The sequence below is a fragment of the Ascidia mentula genome, chromosome 8 (genome assembly GCF_947561715.1).
Source record: "Ascidia mentula chromosome 8, kaAscMent1.1, whole genome shotgun sequence".
Taxonomy (NCBI): Eukaryota; Metazoa; Chordata; class Ascidiacea; order Phlebobranchia; family Ascidiidae; genus Ascidia; species Ascidia mentula.
Genome location: NC_138573.1, coordinates 15047596 through 15074071, shown reverse-complemented (window position 1 = coordinate 15074071; position 26476 = coordinate 15047596). Strand labels below are relative to the sequence as shown.

The 26476-nt window shown below is 38.2% G+C and overlaps 4 protein-coding genes and 1 pseudogene across 4 annotated transcripts; 3 read left to right on the top strand and 2 right to left on the bottom strand.

Moving 5' to 3' along the window:
• Positions 1 to 2343: 2343 nt before the first annotated feature.
• Positions 2344 to 4984, bottom strand: LOC145912069 (retinol dehydrogenase 12-like). The gene is made up of 7 exons (XM_082999489.1): positions 4855 to 4984; positions 4668 to 4804; positions 3766 to 3871; positions 3540 to 3702; positions 2937 to 3100; positions 2788 to 2869; positions 2344 to 2518 (listed from the first exon to the last, which is right to left on the bottom strand). The coding sequence occupies exons 1-7, from the start codon at positions 4982 to 4984 to the stop codon at positions 2344 to 2346; spliced, it is 957 nt and encodes a 318-aa protein (XP_082855615.1).
• An 880-nt stretch (positions 4985 to 5864) lies between these two features.
• LOC145911415 (ATP synthase peripheral stalk subunit b, mitochondrial-like) lies at positions 5865 to 9904 on the bottom strand. The gene is made up of 9 exons (XM_082998737.1): positions 9813 to 9904; positions 9629 to 9681; positions 9339 to 9460; positions 8739 to 8898; positions 8219 to 8382; positions 6780 to 6905; positions 6536 to 6622; positions 6242 to 6334; positions 5865 to 6069 (listed from the first exon to the last, which is right to left on the bottom strand). The coding sequence occupies exons 2-9, from the start codon at positions 9654 to 9656 to the stop codon at positions 6013 to 6015; spliced, it is 837 nt and encodes a 278-aa protein (XP_082854863.1). The 5' UTR covers positions 9657 to 9681; positions 9813 to 9904; the 3' UTR covers positions 5865 to 6012.
• Positions 9905 to 10282: 378 nt separating this feature from the next.
• On the top strand, positions 10283 to 11987 carry LOC145911361 (uncharacterized). Its single transcript, XM_082998682.1, has 4 exons — positions 10283 to 10307; positions 10484 to 10663; positions 11731 to 11847; positions 11918 to 11987. Exons 1-4 carry the CDS (start codon positions 10305 to 10307, stop codon positions 11936 to 11938), a joined length of 321 nt encoding a protein of 106 aa, XP_082854808.1. The 5' UTR covers positions 10283 to 10304; the 3' UTR covers positions 11939 to 11987.
• Positions 11988 to 13503: 1516 nt separating this feature from the next.
• On the top strand, positions 13504 to 15216 carry LOC145912068 (carbohydrate sulfotransferase 1-like; annotated as a pseudogene).
• Positions 15217 to 22108: 6892 nt separating this feature from the next.
• Positions 22109 to 23824, top strand: LOC145912067 (carbohydrate sulfotransferase 1-like). Its single transcript, XM_082999488.1, has 3 exons — positions 22109 to 22473; positions 22795 to 23130; positions 23368 to 23824. The coding sequence occupies exons 1-3, from the start codon at positions 22109 to 22111 to the stop codon at positions 23822 to 23824; spliced, it is 1158 nt and encodes a 385-aa protein (XP_082855614.1).
• Positions 23825 to 26476: the final 2652 nt, after the last annotated feature.

The following is a 26476-nucleotide window of genomic DNA, read 5'->3' as shown; positions in this document are numbered from 1 at the left end:
ACAACACACCAAAACCACCGAAAGACGCGATCGTATCGTTTGTGTGCTCATGGTCAAAGTAAACAAGGGTCTACAATGTTCCAATAGTTTTTATTGAAGGGAATTCAATTTTTTTCATTTCATGCGGCGGACGAGTATAACCCATAGCAGTGTCAACAGACTATCATTCTACTAACGTTTTACCGTTTACATGACGTTATGACGATGCGGTTTTGGAATTTAATAAAAAACACCGGCTTGGGTTATTTCAGTCAGCCATTGGATAACAGTGCAAGTGATCACAAGATGGCGCTGCGAAACCATAATTTGTGCTTCCTTGCTTTTTTAAGGTTTTCTTGGTGGGATCGGAGGACAAGTTGCTTGGAGTATCTTCATTGCTACATATCTGTATGCAAAGTTCTTTTATTTCTGCACGGATCTGCTCGTGATGAACGTTTGTTTCGGCTTTGTTACATACGGAGCCTTAAAACAAAGAAGAGAATTTCAAAAGAAACTTACTGGTTAGTTAGAACCACTTTGTGTCTTTATAGAATAGTTTGCGTCGTCATGACGTTAGTTCCACATAACTGTTTAAAGTCAGCAAAAGATTGAGTCGAAAATTCAATTTTATTTCAATGAATTTGTAGCCACAAAAACTACTAAACTGTGCACAATTCTTGGACTGTACAAGTTTACGCTTGAAACCGAGTAATTCTTATACACCTTTTCAACAGCAGTCGTAATGATTTTTATTGTCTTTTTACTTGCGATTATGTTCGATATTTCAATACTTAATATCAAATAAGCTAATTTATTTATTTTGGTTTCAAGCTTCTCAATTTCTGTGGTTCGATATTCTTGCCGTTCAACTCGCTCCAATGTTTCTCACTTGGACACAACACGTTATCACCTTCCTCGCAGCATCTGGACTCGGTTACCATGGTCCCATAAACCAACCGACATTGATCGGTAAACTCAATGCCTATTTCCTGCCTTTGTAAAATTGGTAGATCGGGTTCCAACAAAAACCGGTACATAATAGCCGATGTCCTTCGGCCATCTGTATATTGCTGTGTTAGATTTGGTAATCGAAATCATATAGGTTTGTTGCCCTAATTGCAAAATTTACAATACAATTTTACTGAAAAAAAGAAAAAAACTCCTTCACGCGTAATATTTATGTTCTTACCACATGTATTTTATGCCAAGGTTTGTGCGACCTAAGAACTAGCCTACTTGTGGAACCGTGTTCTTGCCTGGACTTGTCTTGTTGTTCATCGGTTGGGTTATTTTGGATATCTACTTGTACCCGAGCCATACAAAGCATATTAAAAGTGTTTATCCGACGTTTTGCTACAACGCCATTTCTATTCTCTCTGTCAAAAATCGTAGGTGGGACGGAGGTATGTTATTGCCATTTGAAAAGAGGTTGCGTGTCTGGTAATGTTGCTGTGCGGTCGAGATGCGTCCTGGGGGTCGTATTTTGCCTAACACCTAACCTAATGCTTCAATGGTTACATGTTGTGAACAATGAGCATAATTTTTTAACTCTCCATTAATATCGTAAATGTGACCGAAAAAAACAGAAAACGACCCATGGAGTAGGATTGCGAATGTATATACGATATGGGTTTCCTTGGTGACTCACCTGATATATGCTTTGGGCATCAGAACTCCGCCTGAACCAGTGGATTTACATTGGAATCGCTGTTGCTTCGATGGTGATTTGGATGTTTAGAGGTTTACTGCAGACCAAGTTGGGAAAGAAAGGAATCAAGGAGGAGTAAAACGCACAAATACTTCGTCATGCTGCTACCAACAATATTACATTCAATGACCTTTTCTTATACAACTTCATAATATTCGGATAACATTTGTACGTTTTACTTTTCAGTGTGTTGTTGTCGTTTTGGTAAAATATCTTTTATTGGGCGTTATCGAGATGACTAAATTTAAGGCTGGAAATGCATTTCTTGCATGTTGTACTTTTGAGATACTTTCAGTAGCTTTAACGACACAGTAAAAACAAAACATATGTTGAGATCGTGTCACGTTTGGATGCATAAGTTTCCTAATGATTTGCACTTCACAATAAAGGCGTTCCTAATATCATTCTCGTGGTTCTCACTGAATTTCGCTATTTTTGCACCCTCTCTTTTCCTGTTAGGTTCAGATCAGTCGCACTTCTTATTGGAGGCACCAAAGCCTACTCCATTGTCGCTAACTTATGGTAAAAAGAAATTAACATTGATAATTTGCACTGAATTGGATCGCTTTTTTGTTGCAATTGTAAGGTACCACGCTGTATGCATACAGTCTTGCAATTTGCTTTTAATTTTATAGCAGTGGAATCTGAGGGTTTGGCTACAATTTAGTCACTTTTACACTTTCATCCCACAATTCTTTGGCAGCTTCTTGGTCTTTCGCGTATTCAACCAAAGGGGAAAATGCACAGTCTTTAAAATAGCTTCCGCTATTTTCTGTGACATCATCGTCAAGCGCGCAGTACATGATGGTCTGCGCTCCAAGATATGGCGACCTGATACAAAAAAAAGGTTGAATACTATTGGATAACCGCTAAATTTCTTTGTTCGTACAATCATTTTCAACGCACTAAAAAGTTTTATTGGAATTGTTTTCAAATAAAAACAATTTTTCTAACTACCCGGTTCATTTAAAAGGGATTTATATCGTAAAGTCCCATCATTTATTTAACGATCTTTGTATTAGTTTCAGTGTCCGCACACCGCAACAAAATAATTTTTACTATGGTAACGAAGCGAAGACGGTTAAATATCACAAACTTACCTGATAAATGTTTTTGTTAAAGTCCATGCCAGAAATTTAAATAGCCCGGGCATGTCATCTGCAATCTCTGTTAATGTCATCCCTGAAAAGTATAACATCCCATGGAAGACGATATAGCCTATATACTACCAAACAACAGACCACTCTACCTGGATGCACAGCATAGGATGAAATTCCGGTGCCAGCGTATCTTCTATGCAGTTCGCTAGTGAAGTAAATGTTTGCTAGCTTCGTATAGCCGTATGAAATAAAGTCGCCAAAGATATTATTGGCACTTTTCTTGGCTTCATCGTAGTCTATACCGGAAACTAACCTTCACAAAACTCTAACACTTCAGGGTACAATTTTTAAAACGAGAAATAACGTAAAGGTTTGTGTGTCTGTGCGTGAATTTGCTCAAACCTTAAAACCAAGGTCTGGAAGTCAAACATTTTTTTTTGTTTTCTGTTATTGCTTACAATGATCTTAAATGCTATAAAATTAACTGCACGGAATAGTAAAGCCGATATGCCAATCATTATATTCAAAGGATTTGAACACTGCTGTGCTATTCATTGGTGATGTGAACTGTGTTTCGAAACGTTGGCTATCTTTACTATTTTTTGCTTTCAGATTCCGTGTAGTTGCAATAAGTTTAGTCAAATATAAAAGGAAAAATAAACTGATCCAAGTTGTAAATGCGACAAAATGGAGATGTCTAACAAATTGACATTGAACCAACTAACTATTTGTTACCCAAGTTACATGCATACCTGTGCGCCATCGAGGAAACGTTGATAATCCGAACAGGTCGTGACTTGGACTGCTTCTTCATTTTGTCCATCAGCAAATTGGTCAAGAGAAAATGTCCGAAATGGTTGATGTTAAAAAGTCTGGTGTAACCGTTGGCACTCAAACCACGTATAGTGCCAGCACCTAAAATAAAGACCTTAATTATCAGAACGACCCTGCAGTAACAGGTGAACTCAATCCCCGAACCAGCATTGTTTATGAGGTAGTCAAGGTGTTCATGATCCTTATCAAATTTGTCCGCAAAATTTTTCACAGAATCAAAGTTTTCCAAATCCAGGCGGTAGGAAAAAATCTGGAAAGTATAGTTTTACGCAATTTATTGCGCCGTTTTCGCACAGACATGAATAAGTTATTGGAATAAAATTCAATTTTAGTCATGGTTCGGTATAGCGGTGATGCGACGCTTCAAGTAATTTACGAGCTTATACCCCAACACAGTACTTACTGCTTTGTGTCAGATAAAATGGGCAAAAAGTGCCAAAATGTCCGAAAATTCTGATAATTTCATCAAATTAAGGGCTAAAAATTGATCATTCACATAATGGTGTATCGCGATGCAGTGTGGTGACACAGAAATGTTATACCGTCATTTATACAAATGTTGGCAAGCTAAGTTGTTAAATTTAGCACGCGTCGTTTAAAAGTTTGCCGACCCCTATAACCTATGTATTGCATTATGATGCGTATTTCCTCGTTTTTCATTAAACTTCAAGGCTTGTATGATAATACGTTGGCTGGCAATATGTGACGAAAGATGCTTTCATGCTTAATAATTAATTTAGTAGTTCGCTAAAACAATTGCAAATAAATGTGGTTTGCAACCTGTTACAGCTTACGGTCACGTTTATTGGCAATTGTTTTAGCGAGCTACTGAAAAAGTAACGGCATTTCTCACCATACAAGATTAGTTTTTTTTACAACGGCAACACTGATCTGGATTATCACGTTTAATAATTAAACTCGAAACGGTGCGTTTACACGAAGTGAATGGACTTTGTAACTATGAATAACATGAATCATGGCTGACCTGTGAAAGCATTGTTTATATTCTTATGTTGAGATTGGATTAATTAGTAACTCGAACATACGTTTTCGTTGCTTGATAGCAGTGAAATATTCTTCCGAGCATTTTCTGATTTGGCCTCGTTTCTCGACGCAATAATAACAGTTGCGCCAAGCTTTGCAAACTCTAATGCTGCTGCTTCCCCAATTCCACTGTTTCCACCTTCAAGTTCAATTTGTCAAACATTGGAAAACATTATGAAACGTCTTTACCTGTGATCAGAACTGTTTTTCCTTTCAAGTCCTTGTTTGATTTGTGCATTGGAGAATAAGCCAGTTTTCTTTGTCCGTAGTAGCCCAGGGCTAGAACTAATACGGTAAATATCTGTATCTTTCTTCCCATTGTTAGCTATAGAAAGCTGTTTCTACTATCCGGTATACCACTGGAACAAGTGCGATATCTGTGTAAATCATAAAAAGTAAAGCAGCACTGCCAAAAGTGGAATCTATATGCTCATTGGAGCCCACCGAGGACTTTGACACTATTGGGGTCTTACAAGAGCAACGCAACACACCAAAACCACCGAAAGATGCGATCGTACCGTTTGTGTGTTTAAGGACAAGTAAACATAGGTCTACCATGCTCACAAAATTTTTATTAAAGGGGATTCATTTTTTTTTAATTCCATGCGGCGGACGAGTATAACCCATAGCAGTGTCAACAAACTATCATTCTACTAACGTTTTACCGTTTACATGACGTTATGACGATGCGGTTTTGGAATTTAATAAAAAACACCGGCTTGGTTTTTTTCAGTCAGCCACTCGATAACAGTGCAAGTGATCACAAGGTGGCGCTGCAAAACCATAATTTGTGCTTCCTTGTTTTTTTAATGCTTTTTTGAGCTTATGCACTAACCAAAAACTGACTACCAAACTAAAATTAGCCCTGCAAACTGTCCATGCATGTATCCATGCTCATTCAACCGTAAAACCAACACCCCTGTATTACAACGAGTTCCGATACATTATGACGGAGAAGTATTTTCCAACAGCGAATCTTACTTCAAAAGAAATACCGACATGCGTTATTTTTTTACGTACTGGAGTCAAACCGGTCAAAACTTCGTATTAGCACGCTGTTTTCACTTAGTTGTTATCACCAAAATAACTTTGTTGAACCATTACTTGGGGCAGAGGTCAACGCCCTGTGGCTCCGGGACTGCATGACTTTTTTAACCCCTCTGTCAGACCTGACTAAAGCTTTTCACAACGGGTTTTTTACGTTAGATATTTTATTCGAACATTTCTTGAACAAAATGGAATAGCAAAAAGATTGATGAAAACAAAAACCGGTGTATTGACAGCAAACGGGTTGAAAAATTTTTCTTCAATCTAACGTTGAACTCGGGAAAAATAGTGGATTTGAAACTACTTGGCGGCCATGGCGTTAAGTTGAGAAATGCACGCCGCTAATGCTGCCTTTTGCTGCAAACAGAAACAAAACGTTTTAATATATACAGATGTACTCGCATTCAAAACAAACCACCACACAAATTAAAACTAAACTACTGCATTAGGATTTTTTCCCCCATTCTAGTTTTCACATTCTTTTAAGGTTTAATCATAATTTTTATTTGAACTAAGCACAATCACAAACCGATTCTGGGGTAATTTTTTCCATAACTTTCTTCTCGATCCACTTCACCATGTGCCCGTGAGCAAGCTCTGTGTCAACTTTTTGCACTGCAACCTGTGGACATAAAAGCAAACCCTGCAGCTATCCAAAAAACATATTTTAAAGCTGAATACATTTTCAGCAAAACAGCACCATAGCATGTTTTATGAAACAATTACCAGCAAATTTCAATCAAAGTTTACTATAAGGACGAAATATCACCGTGTGTTAGAAATGCTGTATTCACTGTAAGAAAGATTGTTGGAATTTGGTTACCTGGTAATCAAGTTGACGTTTAATTGTTTCTGCAACAGTCATTTGTCGATTTAGGTACTCTGTCTCCAACATCATGGCTAGATTAACCTATAATATAACCATTGCCATAAATTCAAAACTCAGTCCCCAACAGCAACAATGAAGCACTACAGAATGACTCTTTGACTAACAATTGCAACATCCTTAAATCAAATGTTTGTTTTTATGAAACGCATCTGCCAAATTTTGCCCTTTTTTAAAATACCTTTTTGGCATCATTGACAAGTTGCTGTGAGCCAGCGCGCCATTGCTCCAATTTAATTTCATCCACTTGTGCCTGAAGTGTGCCAACATCTTCAGTTTTCAAATTGTCGAGTGCTTTGTATATGTCCTAAAAAACAAACAAACACATGTATTTTGCATATTATGCCTTGAAACACAACCTGGCACATGGGATATTGTGTGTACACATGTTATTAGTTAAATTTATGCTATGAGAACTTCCATCAGCTAGAACAGTGTTTCCCACAAATTCTTGATACACAACACCCTGCAGAATTTCTATCTGATTCTTGATGGGGGCTGTTAAATTACACAACCAGTAAACCATAAAAAAACGGAAAAAAATTATCAAAGTAAATGCAAACAAAACTCCACTAAAGATGACAATTGGCACCCAAGCTGGGAACCGCTGAGCTAAAGTATTGCAGTCAAACCTCAACAATCTTTGTTTTGTCACATTACACAGGTTCAGTATAATTAGGGTAACCGGATGTTCGAAGTTTTGAAATTCCAGGTCAAATAACCCAATGGTGTAAATTGTAAAACATTCACTACTGGAATTTTAATGAAACTTGGCACATGTGTCAATTGCTAACCCACAGTTGCAAATGTTTGTGAGCACAAACAAGGAAAACAATTGTTGGATTAGTTAAAGAATGTTTTTTTGGTGCCATTGTCTTCATCAAGCTGATTTTTATGCTTACTTTTAAGGAAAAAAGGCCAGAATATACGACAAAATTAAATCAATTCTCTATATCAACAGAAAGGCTGTAAGTCAAAAACCAGTCATATTTGACCAAAAAGGTTTAAAAGACAAATTGAATAATTTACAACTCCAATTTTTTTACTGTGTTCTAGCTATAAGGTATATATAGCTACTAGTTGAACACCTGATAACTCCCAGGTCATCAGTCCCACATGGTTACATTCAGGATCATACCAAAGATCATCGTAATACAGACACAAAGAAGTGACAGAATTTCAGATGAAAAATTCTGTGTATGATTATTTCAAACAACAACACCTTTATTAACAATGTCCAAGTTGATTTTGAATACAAGGGTTCAAAAATTGCTCCAAATGGTAACTTCTGTGTTGCACAACTTAGATATCCCCAGTTCGGTTGGGCAAAATTCTGCATACTGTCATTAACACCCATGCCAAAGTTTCATTAAATCCTAGAGGAGAGGGTTTAGAATGAAAATTTTTGGTTGACTTGACATTGATTGCGCTATTCACAAAATCTTACTGCAATTTGATATCATTTTCAGTTAGTTTGGGATACAGAATGTTTTTGTGCAGTGTTCAAAGCTTCGGGAATTAGGTCAACTAGTTGGCCAGGGTTATGTGGAGGGGATAAAAGGATTAAATACGGACTATATCAATAAAACAATAGAAAATTGCAAAATGAATTGTACTAACAATATCAACACCCTCCAGGGTGTCTCTGATGATGGGTCCGGCTGTCTTTGCAAGCATAGTAACCACAAATATTAAGGATAAAGCATAGAAGGTGTCAGAGGTGATGATGTAGTACTCTTTCGATAGAAGCATAGTTCCAAAGGTGGCGAAAAGTGTGTACAAGCCTGGGAAAAGATGAGTTATTCTTGAGATTGTAGTATGAAGTATATATATATATATATTACATACTGCATTTATAAAAACATGATAATAATTCCTAAGCTATGTAGTGGATTTTTTTGGGAAAACACATTACCATACTCTTTCTTACATGCATTTGATCCTCTAGCTGTTACAAAAGTTCTTAGCCAAGATGTAACAACACAACCAAAACACAGACTCATATTCTACACTATATTAAACTAAATTTTTGTCTTAATGTCACTGAAAAAATCAATCGATGGGCATAAAGTACTTGACTTATATTTTTTTAACCTGTTACATAAATCATATTACACAAAGGAGTTAGGTTGCTACTAACCAGTTACTCCAGTTCTTGGGTACAAAAACTGAAACCAGGTTTCGGGAACAACATAGTGTCTTGCCATTTTGGGGTCAAACTCTTCCATAGGTGGGGTCGGACCCATGCCGTCATATGGTCCTCCAGGCATTTTAAAGGTTTCCCAATCTTTTAGCTGCGCCTGATAATTTTGTTTGAACACAAACTTTGTATTTAGCAGCAAGCTGTTTTTTTTGTGTCATTTATCGGTCATTGACTGATTGATTCTTTTACAAACATGGTAAATCTGACAAAAATTAAAAAACACTGAAATTTTTACAGGCATTTCAAACATATGTCAAAATATTTTTAGTGAAATAAAAACTGTTAACAGAGATTGTGCATGGCCATATTTATTATATTTTAAAATCTAAACATACATTAATGATAATTAAAGTATGTTTTAATGCAAAAGCTGATATGAAACTTATTCTGCTTGACAGCGGACGATTGCCATGTTTTTCCGTATGTTAATGCATTACATCATTGGTATTGCGCGGATTATCGGTAAATTTTCGCCAATGTGCCGGAGGATTAACCCGACATTTTTTCCAATCTGGTACATGATTACTACTTTCTTACCGGGTATGCATTGGTTATTGTGACACTTTTGCTCTGCTGAGTTGCAACAGGTACATCAGAAAGTCGTTGTTTTGATATGACCCTCAGACAAAGAGGTGAATTCTTGAAAATTAGCCTTTGACCTACAGAAACAAGCTAAGTACCAATGTGATTATTTTTTGCAAACCGTCCTTTAACACAAAAGCAAACATTTGGTTTAACATGAAATAAAGATGGGTTGACAAAAAAACTTCCAACCTGAAAAGCAGATTAGATAAAAATTTTAGTGGACTTTCTGCTTCAAGACTTACCCGAGGTTGCCAGAAGCCGGGAAAACATTGTGAACAGACAAGAAACTTAAAACCTAGAAAAACATGTTTCGCTGAATGACTAGAAGCATATCAAACAAAAATTACACTCTATGTACGCGCTATTATTTGTGTAATTTCAATGCTACAAATTGTGCTACAGCCTAGCCAAAGTATATTCACCTACCAGATCTTTGAATTCAGAAGGTCAACCAATTCTTCCCAGCAAAAATTATTACGGTGCCAACTTGTGCCTAAAAATGTCCACAAACAGCCACAAGCACGGCTGAAAGCAATTTATTTGCAAATATATATAAGTTTGTGACTAAGAAATTAGTTACTTACCGTAAAAATGGTCTAATTGAATTATTTCAGATTTACTAATGAGAGTAAATAATCTTTTATTCAGTATGTAACCAAATTTGTATTCATTTTTGTTTAGGATTATCGCACAATGTCGACATGTGAAAGAATGTTTTCTTGCAAAAATCATTCCAGTCGTAAAAACGTATTAACAAATATACATATATCTGCAAGCAAACATATGAAGTAATTTTTAACAATTTAAAATTACGAATTTCCCTTTACGAAATAAAACTAACAGGTTATATTTCTATTTGCAGATACGTGTTTTTCAATTTAGGGGCTTTTCTTTCTTTCGCTCAGGATAGCAGGAGAGATGGTAAGGTTTTATAATATTTATCAATTTTAATCCATAATGTGAAGCATTTTAATTACTTTACCTCGTTATGGAACGTAGTGTTATTAGGTTTGGAACGTAATGTCTTTGATTAATGCAGTTTTTGATATCTTTTTTGTGCAAGAAATTTAAAACTATATTCCGGTCCTTTTCTATAGGTGAACGTACCAAAAACCCGCCGCACCTACTGCGGCCACAAGAACTGCAAGCGCCACACATTGCACAAAGTTACCCAGTACAAGACTGGAAAAGCTTCTCTGTACGCCCAGGGAAAGAGGCGTTATGACAGAAAACAATCCGGATATGGAGGTCAAACCAAGCCTGTCTTTCACAAGAAGGTATGTAGCCTACCTGAAAACTTGTAATAATTATTTTGGTTATAATTATGGCATAGGCTAAGTCAAACATCATCATTGGTGATTGGTTGATTTGAATTGACTGCTCTGTTTTTGCAGTCTTTTTTTTATATTTTTTGGGGTGATATGGATTAATTGTGCAGAATAGCGAATGTTGCTCATGCAGTGTATCAGTAACTACTTTTTGCACTTGTTCCTGATAAAAATTAGTGATGCACCGAAACAGAATTTTTTTTTATTCGACCAAAACCGAATATTCAGCAAAAGTTGCCGAATAAATTCGGCCCAATAAACCGAAACTAATTGTGGTATCCATGTCTTTAAACGCAATAAATTTAAACAAAACATGTGCTGTATGGATGCATAGTCCTATCATACAGCCTTTTAACTTTGACTGCTGTACAAGCTGCTTAGTTGATTTTCATCACTTCGGTGACAACACAAATAAAACTAACACACTAGCACAGTTTGAACAATGATTTTAAACTTTGCGTATCAGTGTTGCATGCAGTAAAAAAGATTTTGGCCGAAACCTGATAATCATAAAAACCTTAGTTTCGGCTGAATAAATTCGGCAAACCAAACTTTTGGTGCATCTCTAATAAAAATTATAAAATTAAACTTTGCACAGACATTTATGCAATGTATGTCAAACACTGGGAAAGCTTAAATCCCCTTTTTTTCAGTAAATTTTTCTACTAAAACTATGTACTGCACGATGTGTTCTGAAAAATAAATCACAAATTGACAACTGCCTGTTTTGAACTCTGGTTAAACAATGTGTTTGTGATTCAATAAAATTTATTAAAAAGTTACATCTCATTAAAATTTTCCAGGTCAAATTCTCTGAAATTAATTTACAAAAAGCAAAATTTAGTTTAAATATTATTGCTCTTGGTGTCCCAGTAATGTATTGTATTGTATAACCTTTCTTATACTCAACAATTTTGATAGTTTCAACCAAATGTCCCGCAATTGTTTTTGTGGAAGTTATTTTGCTTTCAACGCAGCATTTAAAGGAAAATTTATGAATTCCTTTCCAATTGTAGGCTAAAACAACAAAAAAGATTGTATTGAGAATGGAATGTACTGAGTGCAAGTCCAGGAAACAACTCCCAATCAAGCGATGCAAGCACTTTGAGCTGGGAGGAGACAAAAAGAGAAAGGTAATTGAAATGGATCCATCTGCTGTGGTACGTGTAAAGTATGCAAAAATAAACAATATTTTGTTTTCAGGGACAAATGATCCAGTTCTAGTTCTTCTACGTTCAAAACTGCTTTGAATAAAAATAAGCTTGCGAAAACACTGTGGTATTTATTTTGGTTGAAGTTATCGCAAGGATGTAATAAGAAGCTACTTTAATTAGGAAAGGCATTGACAAATGGTAGAAGTACTTAACACAGTGGTTGTTTGAAAAGGTCTCAAAAGTTGCCTAGCAAACCGAAACTAATTTTGGTATCCATCTCTTTAAACGCAATAAATTTAAACAAAACATGTGCTGGATTGGATCTCATCCTATCATACAGTCTTTTTTGGCACTTAAAAGAATTACCTCGACTGCTGTTTCAACTGCTTAAAGTTGATTTTCATCATTTCGGTGACAATAAACAAATAAAACGAACACATTCGTACAGTTTGAACAATGATTCTAATCTGTACTTAACTTTGTGTATCAGCGTTGCATGCAGTGAAACAGTTTCCGTATTTAAAAAAAAAAACTTCGAATAATTGTAAAATCTTCGTTTCGGCCGAATAAATTCGGCAAACCGAACTTTCGGTGCATCCCTATTTGAAACTATTCGGTATCTGCAATGGCGCCTTCTTCTGTGTAGAAAATACATATTTTAGACGCAAGCACCTTGTGTACCGTCAAATTAGCTGCAGCGAAAAAAGTTTACGAATTTTGGTCGCCGCCACTTTTTGTGCAGCTTTCTACATTTTTTAGTTGACTTTAAACCGAAAAAAGTTTGAAAGTATTTTTGTTGTAGATGTACCTCTAGTTTTACGCAAAGTTGCCATGACCGTGTTACATGCACTTTAGGTGGCGTGGGGCGTTGTATATAATTAATAACAAACCGTTGAAAGTTGGAAGTGGTAAATATTTTGTACTGTAAGTTAACTGACACGTGACACGTTTGAATGACAACAAAACGTCACAGCTTTCCTGTGATTGTTAAATTTCAAATATCGCGCAAACAGGTGATGTCACAAAGCCTCAAAACAGTGATGTGGCTATAACTGTGCGTGTTCCTGCTGTGTTATTTTTGTGTAAAATCATACAATTGTTACTAGTATGTGTCATCCTTCACAGCATTTGTCAATCGTATGTGTGTTTAACGTTCAATCTAACGGTATATACTATGTCACTAACGTTTTTACGAAACAGCGCACTTTAAGCATTTGACAATTGTAAAGTTTAAAGTTTTGTGTTGACGTACGATCGAGACGTAATGATCGCAGCAACGTTTTATCTAAACGTTGTTTATTAATATGATTTAGCTGCAAAATAATTGGAGTTGATAACTTTGAAAATGAAAGCCAAAGCTAAAATGCTGTTAATCATTAATAAACGTTTCGAACACTATGACTGGGTTCATCGTCAGTACCAGTTAGTGTTCGAAAGGTTTACTAATGATTAACAGCATTTTAGCTTTGACATTCATTTTTTAAAATATGATTTAGTTTGTAAGCATTTTCAAAGACACGACGAAAATCTGGAAAACATGCAGTTTTAGTGAAAAAAGTCTCTCGTATTCCTGCGATACGTTTGAATTGAAAAACTTTTAAAATGCTAAATTATTGCAAGCAAAAAACAAGAAGAATGGGAAGATTTCATAGGTGCAGAACTGTAGCCCTGCTGCTTGCTTTTTGCGTACTCTACGCTTCTATCAAACTTTATTTTGGGCCAGAAAAGAGCAAAATGGAAAAAACAAAACGTGTAAACGTAGTGATTCTTCTGAGTCAAATGCGTTCAGGTTCAAGCGTGCTCGGTGAGCTTTTCAATCAACGAGTGAACGTCAGTTTCTTTTACGAGCCGCTTTATCCCTTTGGTGATGATACATGTGATACCTTGCTGGGTGAGGAACGCCTGCAAGTACTGGAGAAAATCAGCAAATGTCGTTTCGATTTGCAGGAGCACTACAAACAGGCCTATGCAACAAGCAACCTCACTGACAGCTTTGCAAGGTACAAACATTTTTTCTTCTTTTGTGCGTAAAATGTGAACTACTCAGGTAGTGACGATTTGAGAATACTGTGTAGGGACGCCGCAGTAAAAGCGCAGACTAACTGCTTGGCGCGCAAGTTGCGGTTAACTGATGTTTTCCAGACGTTTCTCTTCGCCTTGAACTGTTTGCCTACTTGAAATTGTCCCGAAACGATTGTGTATGAAAAATACAGACTGCTCGTAGTGACGTCTTTGGTTCTCGGCTATAAAACACTTTGTTATGTAAAATATCTTTTTTAGATGAACAGTTATCATAAAATCAAATAAACATGTCGTGTGTTTCACAGGTGCATGAGAAACAAGCTCTGTTTCACGAGTAACCCAAAATGCAGCATCTTCCTGAGCCGTGATGCAAAAATCTGCGATAGGACAAGCAACGGTTTCCAAAACTGTCCGACACCAATTAATTCAACATCCCTGTCAAGCCATTGCAATCGCAGCCTTCTGCGAGCCATGAAGGTCATTTACCTGTGCAAGATAGAGTGGCTTATCCCATTACTGCGTGACCCATCTGTCAACGTAAAAGTTCTCCACCTTGTTCGAGATCCCCGGGCGACGGTGAATTCCCGATTGGTGGAGGCGAGAACTCGGAAGTTCGGATCAGGATCATTGAAGTAAGTTTTCTGCATAAATGTTAGATAAGTATACATGTAGAAGCGTTCAATTGCACCATTCATGGTGGGTCGGTTGCAACAAATTTTCTTTACTCTTCATTTCGGTATGTAGCTGTAGTTCTTCGACTACGGAATGTGTATAATAATAATTGTTATCCCAATTTTGCACCCAACGGTTGTAAGTAGATGTGTTTCTGCTCATAACGCGTTTGAGGTAAACGCACTATTGGCTTGTAGAAAAGAAGCAAAGCTCATATGCCAGCGACTGGCCAACAACGTAAAGTACGCCGATGAGGTCATCGGCAAGGACCTCCTGCTCCAGCAAAAGTACATGCGTATCAGGCATGAAGACTTTGCGATGGATCCGCTTGGCGCCAGCAAGGCAATTTACGATTACGCGGAAATGGAAATGACGGAAAATGTGCTACGCTGGCTGAAGAAAGCCACTTCAACGAAAAACGACAAGTCCCTGTCGGAAAAAAACACGCAAAGCACATCCAGGGATTCCAAGTACGTGGTTTCGGGCTGGAGGAAGAAACTGAACTTGCAGGAGGTTATGGCAGTGCAGGAAGAGTGCAAGGATGCGCTCGCTTTGCTTCATTACCGAATGTTTAGCGATGAAAATCGGCTGCGCGACGTGGCTAACGTGACGTCGTTTAAAACTGCACAAACCATGCAAGGACACAACCATTAATATCTCGACCTGACAAGAGAAAATGTCATGAAATGACTCCCTGAATCATAATGTGCAGGTCGGTGTTAATTGACGGATCTGACTTTTTACGCATCAATATATTCCGGGAACTTAAAGAAGGGTAACAGACTATCAGTGTCAGTTGTATGTTTATTAAACAGCAATATTAATTTCGAGTATTGCTGGCATCATCAGTTTCTGTCTAAATTTAATAGAATTTATTTTGAATTTTAAATAAGACAAAAAACTGACGTCATTATTGTGTATTCACCTTTTTTTCTCTGGATGGTTGTACCTAACGAATAACGGTGATTAAATAGTCGCCACAAATTGGTAGTCTTTTCCTGGCCGTTAGCCCGGCAGGATCGTCGATAGTCACACCAAGTTGCACTGATGAGACCTTACAGGTCGATACACTGACCATCCATGTGCAGCTCAGAAAATTCATATTTTGGTTTCATGCTTATTTTTAAATTTTGAACTGTCTTTAAGGACTGTGTATCTGTTTCAAACACGTATAACGACACTTATACACATACAGGTGCATATAAGATTTTTCAAAACTCAGTGGAAACCTCCCCAACTTGGTACATATATTTACATGTTTGTTCTTTTTGTGTCGGTGTGGGTCTACTTTCACATTTGTGTTGCCACGCGCAATATGAGCTTTTCCCTCTTCGTATAGCAACTTGCTACTTTATGGCACATTTTGTTTGCACGAGGTCCCTAATATGTTTGCTGGTTCCTGATATTGAGTGTGTTGTGGCGTAGTGTAACGCAGCGGATATGTTGCCTTCTTTCTTACGTTCTCTCGCTTTGTGTTGCGTGGTCCTGGTTTGCGTTAGTTTGACAAGAGACGCTCGCTTCAGCATCTTATTTTCCGCTTACTTAGGCATTATGCAGTGTCGCTAAAACAAATAAAACAGCGCAATTTAAAATCACCACAAATAATAGCTAACAAACCGACAATAAAATCAGGTGTAAAGACTATATACGTGGTGAATCGGCTTCTCTGTCGGCTTCGACAAATTGTAATGGAAGGAGTTCACACAAACACTATAACCTAGCATAAACCAATGAAGGCGATCAGTAAGAAGCGAGTAAGAAGAGAAGAACAAACAGGACAATTGACAACCTACAGGCAAACATCATGGTATGTAATGTGATGTGTTTAGAACCTGACTGGAACAAAATATCGATAAAATTTGTATCACTTGTGTTTTTATTGGGTGTTGTTGTTGTTATTTTACGTTTTGTCGGTTGGCCTGAACATATCTATGAGAACTACCAGCTTTTGCGTCTTCAAATCGAGCCTATACAAATGGTAATCAATAGAAACAATATTGTTTTTACAGTGAGCTGCAGATACTGTTTCGACGATTCTTACCAAGCAGCACAGACTGATTCTCGTAGTTTTTCTGTCAATTTTAAGGACATTCCACAATGAAATTTTAATTGTTGCTTTTCAAATGGTATTCCACACTAAAGCTATTTTCTTTCCTCATCATACAAACCCAATCCGCGGAATGCCTCCATAAGAAGTATCAAGTGGAAGCTACCGGATACTGCACTATGTGGAGGGAGGGGGGTGGGGTATGTGTTATCACCAAAGATATGAGCTTGTACAACCAGAACGACGCGGTTTTCTTTTTCATGAATGCAACTGATGCCAATTCTCTTCCTGATCCGCTTACATATCCAACGTAAGGAGATGACGAATTTGTTGGCACGATTTTCTACATTGGGGTAAATTAACATTCGATTAAAAAAAACGAATGTTTGATACATTTTTTTCATCTTCAGCTTAAACAAACTTTTAGGTTTTTAACCTTATTCCGCGACACTACCTATCGCGCCAGCATTGCCTATACGCTCCCACCCATATACCAGTGCCCGACCCATATACCAAGAAAAAAAAAGTTCGGAATTCGTGGCCAGGATGTCCCGGTGTTGTCAAAAAAATATAAATAAAAAAATACGTATAGTTGTTTTTACGTTTAGTTTGTATTTGATTTTTAATAGATGGATTGGGTTAGGCTAGCCACACCTAAGCAGGGTGTCGATTTGTGCCTTTTTCGCCATTCTAAGTGTTCGACACGCGACGCCACTGTTTGACACGGGCGGCATGAATAAATGTCCAGTTTCCGGTATACAGTACCTCGAACAGACCATTGCTATTGTTATCTATCAAAGTCCATAAATTGAATTATTCGATAACTTAGTTAAGCCTAATGTATCTTGCAACATTCACATCGATCTTACTAGTTTTCTTTTTTCGAAGATCGGACGGCAACGATTTTCCTATATGTTAAAGTGATTCGAAGACGTTGGTGCCAGTATAAGTCGTTTAATTTCAATCCGCAAAAAATTTTTTGGGAAGAAATTTGTATTTCGAGTCACTATCAAACAACAGTATTTAACTGGAACGGTTACGTAGTGTTGAAAACCTAATGGCATCATCGTTTGGGATCCCCACCCAAAATATTTTTTTCTGTTTAGATGGCTAAATAAACGCAACCGCAATATATTTTTGGACAAAATCGATGCAAAAACCACAACATGGGTTGTGCGTAAAAATGTGCGCTTCGGTGCAGTCACTTGACTCAACTTCACCGAGTGAAGTAACTGCACCGATCACCGTACTCGATGAAGGGACTTCACCTTGTAACCTCACTCGGTGAAGTTACTTCACCCGAAGTTCCTGGTGTAGCCTGCGAGCACTTGAAAACAATGTGGTATTTATTTTGGTTGAAGTTATCGCAAGGATGTAACAAGAAGCTACTTTAATCAGGAAAGGCATTGACAAATGGTAGAAGTACTTAACACAGTGGTTGTTTGAAAAGGTCTCAAATGTTGCTTAGCAAACCGAAACTAATTTTGGTATTCATCTCTATAAACGCACCAAATTTAAACAAAACATGTGCTGGATTCGATTTTATCCTAGCATACAGCCTTTTTTGGCACTTAAAAGAATTACCTCGATTGCTGTTTCAACTGCTTAAAGTTGATTTTCATCACTTCGGTGACAATAAACATATAAAACGAACACATTCGTACAGTTTGAACAACGATTCTAATCTGTACTAAACTTTGCGTATCAGCGTTGCATGCAGTAAAAAGTCTCCGTATTTTCTTTTAAAAAAACTTAGAATAATTGTAAAATCTTCGTTTCGGCCGAATAAATTCGGCAAACCGAACTTTCGGTACATCCCTATTTGAAACTATTCGGTATCTGCAATGGCGCCTTCTTCTGTGTTGCCAGGTTAAAATCTCAAAAACCGCCCAATGACTCGTCAAAACTAGCCCCAAAACCGCCCAAACAATGCAACCCAAAAACTAGCCCAAAAACCGCCCAAACTATTTAACATAAATATAAAAGAAAACCAAAACAGGCCAATTCAACTTTTATTAACAGCAACACAAAAATGAATGCCACTTCAATCTTTCAACGCCGACGACCAAGCCGTCCTACGATGTACTGGCATAATTTTTACACATATTTTAGATCACGTACTGACGTTTCCAGAGGGTTCTAAAATTCGACCAATACCTAAACTGTTTTCAAAAAAAAAGTTTTTAAAAATATATATTGTACACATAAATAAAAACAACTATCAGTAAACCAGTGAAGATAATCTCAACACAGAAAAGCAAATCAACAATTTGTAAACAAATGGCATTTTACATAGACGTAGCTGTCTCGATTTTATCATACATGTGTTGCGTAAATCGAGCGAACATGGGGGCTGTCGGCACGAAACCATTGCAACATATTTTTTTACGCCACAGATAACTTTTTGTGTGCATTATGGCCTCCAGCATTTCTTGCTCCATTCTATTGCCTAATTTATTTTTTATTAAATTCATTTGTGAAAATGACCTTTCGACAGCGGCATTGCTAAACGGAAGGGACAACAATGCCAAAGCAAAATTACCAAGTTCGGAAAAAACAGCTTCTCCAGCTGCATCGCGATACTGTGCAACAGTTATCCAAAACCGCTCAACTTCAGCGTCATCATCGGAATGATCCCATTGCAAACTTGGAAGGCGTTCCCACTGGTTTTCCAAATCCCCTAGCCGACCTTGGTACAGGGGCAGAAACGACAATTGTTTTAATGTTGGTCTCTTCCTGCTGAGAACGACAGATGGAGAAAGGTTGTCCAAGGCTTCCAGCTGCTTGATGTTTGTGGGAAGCCTATCACGCATTTGTTTGAGCAATTCGAACATGTAGTTTCGGCAACGCTCTTTAACTACTCCGGTAATGGCGGGCCCAATCTTAAATTCATCGACGAGCAATTCAAAGTCTATTCCAAAGTAAATTGCGCCCAAGGGAAGGTGGTTTGACTCATCTTCGACGTCAAACTCCAGTGTCCCGCTCCATGTGGTGAAGGTGACCGGTCGCATAATTTTTCTTAGAATAGTCCTATAAAGGCAAACAAGTTCCCCCAAAAGTTTTACTGGAGAGCCGTTTTCCAGTTGAAAAAGTTTGTTTACCCGACTGAGCTCCCGGAGTAATGGCAGCAAAAACACCAGATAGAGTTTATTCACAGGGTCGCAATACATTTTGTATAACAGTTCCGCCGTGTAGCATCGCTCGTCCTCTTTAGCCATTTCAAAGTGCAACTTTAGTTCATCATACTGCGCCAAAATACGCTCCACACAGGGACCCACCGACAGCCAACGTGTGCTACATGCTCGGAGAATCTTGAGCGGTCCTTCCCCAACATTGATCGTTGAATACAACTCCCTGTATCTTGCTTGACGCACGGTACTGTGCGCAAACCAGTTGTGCGTTTCAGCAACAATAAACTCAATGTTTCGGGGTAGCATTTTCAAGGCATATGAAGAACAAAGCTGTATTGAATGGCAGATGCATTTAATGTGTATGAGGTCCGGGCACACTTCCTTAAATTTAACGACAACAGAATTCTTCTTGCCGCACATAGCGTTACAACCGTCTGTGGCAAGCCCGATGCATTTAGACAAATTGAGGTTGCAACTTTGCATGAAGGTTTTGATCGTATTGAAAATCATGTCCGCCGAACCAGATGGAGTACAATGATTCCCAAGAAAGTAGTCAAAATTCTGTTAAAAGATCTACTAAAATATCGCACTAATACACATAACTGCTTTTCCATGCCAATGTCTGTACTTTCGTCTATTATGAGAGAATAAGGCACATCTTTTAGATCTTCAAGTAACTCTTACCGCATGGAAGGACACAAAACTCTCTTGATCAGCGAAGAACACTTGGTTCTGTGGAGCGAAATGTTTTTGCCAGATACACAACACACGATTTCCCCTAAATGATCCACCGTGGTTATGCTAGAATGGCAAGCAATATGCACTGCAAGGTGCAGCTCAGCAGTTTTCAACGAATTGTCTATTACTACGCGCTTTGCGCCTACATCAAACAGAGTTCTTGCACTGGAATGGGGCATAGCGTTTTTTCTATGTTTTTCTGTCTCAAAATAACTGATCAAGTCATTGCGATGTGCACGTATTTCACATTTGCAGAATTTGCAAAATGCCTTGTATTGTTTTGTGTATTGTTTCCAACAACAGGTTGGACCCAACTTTTCAACTTGCTATCTTTTTCCCAGTCTTGATTGTACTGTTTGCCGTATTTTGCCCACTTTCCCATGCTCTTGTTAATGTACCAATACTTTCAAATCAAAACTTTGCGTACTCTCAGCACTACAATCCAGTCGCATAAAATGATTTGAAAATTTGTGTAAAGTATGGAAGCAGAGAGCACACTACAGACAATTATCATTTTGCTTGCAACAATAGCGTTTATTACAACCTCTTTGTTTGGAAACTGAATTGTTTAGTTTTCCGTCTTGGATCTTGTGTTCCTCTGAATACATATATGCGCACAGCGCCATGCAATTGTTTCTTTTGTCGGAGAAACTCGCCGTTTCTCCCTTTCAAAGTATCAAATCGAGGCTCATAATGCATTTGGAATAGATGACAGTGTCTTTCAAAAACCCGCCCAATAAACCGCAACACGCAACCCGCAAAAAAAAACCGCAACTCGATGTTGAAAACCAGCCCAATTGGGCGGGAAAACCGCCACCCTGGCAACCCTGCCTTCTGTGTAGAAAATGCATATTTTTAACGCGAGCGCCTTGTGTACAGTCAAATTCGCTGCAGCGAAAAAAGTTTACGAATTTTGGTCGCCGCCACTCTCGTGCAGTTTTCTACATTTTTTAGTTGACCACCGAAAAAAGTTTGAAAGTATGTTTGTTGTAGATGTACCTTTAGTTTTACGCAAAGTTGCCATGACCGTGTTACATGCACTTTAGGTGGCGTGATGTGGTTATAACTGTGCGTGTTCCTGCTGTGTTATTTTTGTGCAAAATCATGCAATTGTTACTAGTATGTGTCATCCTTCACAGCATTTGTCAATCGTATGTGTGTTTAACGTTCAATCTAACGGTATAATATGTCACTAATTTTTTAGGAAACAGGGCACTTCAAGCATCCGACAATTGTAAAGTTTGAAGTTTTGTGTTGACATACGATCGAGACGTAATGATCGCAGCAACGTTTTATCTAAACGTTGTTTATTAATATGATAAGGTGCAAAATATTTGGTGCTAATAACTTTGAAAATGAAAGCCAAAGCTAAAATTCTGTTAATCATTAGCAAAAACTGGGTTCATCATCATTACCAATTAGTGTTCGAAACGTTGACTAATGATTAACAGCATTTCAGCTTTGGCTTTCATTTTTAAAAATATGATTTAGTTTGTAAGCATTTTCAAAGACACAACGAAAATCTGGAAAACATGCAGTTTTAGTGAAAAAAGTCTCTCGTATTCCTGCGATACGTTTGAATTGAAAAACTTTTAAAATGCTAAATTTTGGAAAGCAAAAAACAAGAAAAATGGGAAGATTTCATAGGTGCAGAACTGTAGCCCTGCTGCTTGCTTTTTGCGTACTCTACGCTGCTATCAAACTCTATTTTGGGCCAGAAAAGAGCAAAATGGAAAAAACACAACGTGTAAACGTAGTGATTCTTCTGAGTCAAATGCGTTCAGGTTCAAGCGTGCTCGGTGAGCTTTTCAATCAACGAGTGAACGTCAGTTTCTTTTACGAGCCGCTTTATCCCTTTGGTGATGATACATGTGATACCTTGCTGGGTGAGGAACGCCTGCAAGTACTGGAGAAAATCAGCAAATGTCGTTTCGATTTGCAGGAGCACTACAAACAGGCCTATGCAACAAGCAACCTCACTGACAGCTTTGCACGGTACAAACATTTTTTCTTCTTTTGTGCGTAAAATGTGAACTACTCAGGTAGTGACGATTTGAGAATACTGTGTAGGGACGCCGCAGTAAAAGCGCAGACTAACTGCTTGGCGCGCAAGTTAACTGATGTTTTCCAGGCGTTTTTCTTCGCCTTTAACTGTTTGCCTACTTGAAATTGTCCCGAAACGATTGTGTATGAAATATACAGACTGCTCGTAGTGACGTCTTTGGTTCTCGGCTGTAAAACACTTTGTTATGTATAATATCTTTTTTAGATGAACAGTCATCATAAAATCAAATAAACATGTCGTGTGTTTCACAGGTGCATGAGAAACAAGCTCTGTTTCACGAGCAACCCAAAATGCAGCATCTTCCTGAGCCGTGATGCAAAAATCTGCGATAGGACAAGCAACGGTTTCCAAAACTGTCCGACACCAATTAATTCAACATCCCTGTCAAGCCATTGCAATCGCAGCCTTCTGCGAGCCATGAAGGTCATTTACCTGTGCAAGATAGAGTGGCTTATCCCATTACTGCGTGACCCATCTGTCAACGTAAAAGTTCTCCACCTTGTTCGAGATCCCCGGGCGACGGTGAATTCCCGATTGGTGGAGGCGAGAACTCGGAAGTTCGGATCAGGATCATTGAATAATGTCCGGTAAGTTTTCTGCATAAATGTTAGATAAGTATACATTTAGAAGCGTTCAATTGCACCATACATGGTGGGTCGGTTGCAACAAATTTTCTTTACTCTTCATTTCGGTATGTAGCTGTAGTTCTTCGACTACGGAATGTGTATAATAATAATTGTTATCCCAATTTTGCACCCAACGGTTGTAAGTAGATGTGTTTCTGCTCATAACGCGTTTGAGGTAAACGCAATATTGGCTTGTAGAAAAGAAGCAAAGCTCATATGCCAGCGACTGGCCAACAACGTAAAGTACGCCGATGAGGTCATCGGCAGGGACCTCCTGCTCCAGCAAAAGTACATGCGTGTCAGGCATGAAGACTTTGCAATGGATCCGCTTGGCGCCAGCAAGGCAATTTACGATTACGCGGAAATGGAGATGACGGAAAATGTGCTACGCTGGCTGAAGAAAGCCACTTCAACGAAAAACGACAAGTCAATGTCGGAAAAAAACACGCAAAGCACATCCAGGGATTCCAAGTACGTGGTTTCGGGCTGGAGGCAGAAACTGAACTTGCAGGAGGTTATGGCAGTGCAGGAAGAGTGCAAGGATGCGCTCGCTTTGCTTCATTACCGAATGTTTAGCGACGCAAATCGGCTGCGCGACGTGGCTAACGTGACGTCGTTTGAAACTGCACAAACCTTGCAAGGACACAACCATTAATATCTCGACATGACAAGAGAAAATGTCATGAAATGACTCCCTGAATCATAATGTGCAGGTCGGTGTTAATTGACGGATCTGACTTTTTGCGTATCAATATATTCCGGGAACTTAAAAAAGGGTATCAGACTATCAGTGTCAGTTGTATGATCGTTTATTAAACAGCAATATTAATTTCGAGTATTGCTGGCATCATCAGTTTCTGTCTAAATTTAATAGAATTTATTTTGAATTTTAAATAAGACAAAAAACTGACGTCACTATTGTGTATTCACCTTTTTTTCTGTGGATGGTTGTACCTAGTTTGGTACCTAACGGACAACGGTGATTGAATAGTCACCACAAATTGGTAGTCGTTTCCTGGCCGTTAGGCCTGCAGGATCGTCGATAGTCACACCAAGTTGCACTGATGAGACCTTACAGGTCGAAACACTGACCATGTGCAGCTCAGAAAATTCATATTTTGGTTCCATGCTTATTTTTAAATTTTGAACTGTCTTAAAGGACTGTGTATCTGTTTCAAACACGTATAACGACACTTATAAACATACAGGTGTATATAAGATTTTTCAAAACTCAGTGGAAACCTCCCCAACTTGGTACATATATTTACATGTTTGTTCTTTGTGTGTCGGTGTGGGTTTACTTTCACATTTGTGTTGCCACGCGCAATATGAGCTTTTTCCTTTTCGTATAGCAACATTGCTACGTTATGGCACATTTTGTTTGCACGAGGTCCCTAATATGTTTGCTGGTTCCAGATATTGAGTGTGTTGTGGCGTAGTGTAACGCAGCGGATATGTTGCCTTCTTTCTTACGTTCTCTCGCTTTGTGTTGCGTGTTCCTGGTTTGCGTTAGTTTTACAAGAGACGCTCGCTTCAGCATCAACATTTCTGATATCCACTTGAAATATTAAGATACCACGCCTTGTAGATATAGGTATCGTTTAAGAATATGTTTTCACCTCGAACAAAATGGTTACTTTTAAGCGCCCCCATTGCGCCCACCTAACCTGTCACACCCTCAATAAGATGGAACAAAGAGACTTTTATGTTCAAACCCATGTCCACTTTAACTGTAGGGCCTGTGGGGTCGTAATACGGGGTATGATTGTTGTACGGTAGTAACACATAGTTACGGTCGGGAGAAATAATGATAAATGTGAGTTGATGCATCTAGTTTGTTTAAATTGCATCTCTTGCTTAATGATTACCGGTTTGTCTTATAGTTACGTACGATACGTGTTCCTTGGTGGACAAACACCACAGTACTTTCAATACTACAGATCCGCTAGGTCTGCAAAAAACGACTGCAAAACGATGAAAACCTGTAAACTACATAAATTACTACTGATGATGCTGCCAGGCATGTTTGATGACTGCAATACGGCTCTTCTGGAAATATTCTTATTACATTAACCTTTCGGTTGCTATGCAGGTTTACAAAACTACATATTTCTGATACCAGTGTTCCTTGACACGTGAAAAGGCAAGGAATTGACGGAGTTTAACGAGTACTTTAACTGGTCCATGCACTATACAGGACGGACTTATTCCACCCTACCTCCTTGACTGGTTACTTCGCCGCAAGGGAAAGTAGACAAGTAAATACTACCACATGCATTACACGGTAGTTGGACGCCTTACTCGATATCATCAATGGTTAATCAGTGGTGCAGCAGCAATGAACTGATAATCTGTGGTTTTAATCCAGGGTTGTCAGAAACATCCCTACTGGGTGCGTGGATGCTGAATCTGGGGTTGGTCGTATAAATACAACATTAAGCTGGTGTGCAACGAATTTATAATTACCAAGTTAAATATTAGTGCACATATGTGTAGACGAACACGAACAAAGCTAAAGCAAAAAAACAGAAAAAATGAGGAAGGAAATGGACGTCGCGAACTGCAGGGCCTGAAGTATGGTTTATCATTTTATGATTAGCCGAGTCTTGTCGGTCGCAACATGTTCGTCTGCAGGCCCTGCAGTTCGCGACGTCCATTTCCTTCCTCATTTTTTCTGTTTTTTTGCTTTAGCTTTGTTCGTGTGCTCACTCGTGGTTTTTGACAGGGCTCAGGTTTCGATTTAGGAGTAGAGAAGCGTTTAGCACTAGTCTGCTCAGTTTAATTGAAATTTCATAAATGTTTCGTTATTTTTAAATACCGACTATTTTTCTGCATTTTATTTTAATTTTTACATTTTCTATAAACATAAACCGCCTTCTGCGTCAAGTAACCTACTTAACTCAATTTGTTTCTGTTTTTTCCATTTCGCAGTTGGAGAAACTGATGAAGCCTATATCATATGTAGTTGTTCTTTTGTGCAAATCACCGATCAAATCGGATTTGTTTTCCAGAAAAATCTTGAATAATTACATGACGACACGTTTGTTGTACTTTAACAAGCGTAGAAATTGCAACACTTATACTTAATAACATCTATCCGGTATTTTGCTATTGTGTTGATTCGAGTATTCACAAACAAAGCGTTTTATTTAACCCCAGTTAAACTCATTTTTCTGGGTTGCCCCAACCGCAAAGGCTACCCCGCAATCTTGCCACGACTTTTTTATGCTGTATACTAGTGAGCAGTATTCAGTAATTTGCAGGTAATCGAATGATAAATCTATGAGTGGGCGGGGAAATTCCGGGA

Excerpts from the sequence above, each read along its gene's own strand:
- LOC145912069 (XM_082999489.1), bottom strand. The coding sequence starts at position 4,984 with ATGGGAAGAAAGATACAGATATTTACCGTATTAGTTCTAGCCCTGGGC. Across the intron at positions 3,872-4,667 it reads TGCTATCAAGCAACGAAAAC|ATTTTTTCCTACCGCCTGGA; the intron begins GTATGTTCGAGT and ends TATACTTTCCAG. Across the intron at positions 2,870-2,936 it reads ATCCTATGCTGTGCATCCAG|GGATGACATTAACAGAGATT; the intron begins GTAGAGTGGTCT and ends TATACTTTTCAG.
- LOC145911415 (XM_082998737.1), bottom strand. The coding sequence starts at position 9,656 with ATGTTTTCCCGGCTTCTGGCAACCTCGG. Across the intron at positions 6,623-6,779 it reads TTGTCAATGATGCCAAAAAG|GTTAATCTAGCCATGATGTT; the intron begins GTATTTTAAAAA and ends GTTATATTATAG. Across the intron at positions 6,335-6,535 it reads AACGTCAACTTGATTACCAG|GTTGCAGTGCAAAAAGTTGA; the intron begins GTAACCAAATTC and ends TTATGTCCACAG.
- LOC145911361 (XM_082998682.1), top strand. Across the intron at positions 10,664-11,730 it reads AGCCTGTCTTTCACAAGAAG|GCTAAAACAACAAAAAAGAT; the intron begins GTATGTAGCCTA and ends TTCCAATTGTAG. Across the intron at positions 11,848-11,917 it reads GAGGAGACAAAAAGAGAAAG|GGACAAATGATCCAGTTCTA; the intron begins GTAATTGAAATG and ends TTTTGTTTTCAG.
- LOC145912067 (XM_082999488.1), top strand. The coding sequence starts at position 22,109 with ATGGGAAGATTTCATAGGTGCAGAACTGTAGCCCTGCTGCTTGCTTTT. Across the intron at positions 22,474-22,794 it reads CTCACTGACAGCTTTGCACG|GTGCATGAGAAACAAGCTCT; the intron begins GTACAAACATTT and ends TGTGTTTCACAG. Across the intron at positions 23,131-23,367 it reads GGATCATTGAATAATGTCCG|AAAAGAAGCAAAGCTCATAT; the intron begins GTAAGTTTTCTG and ends ATTGGCTTGTAG.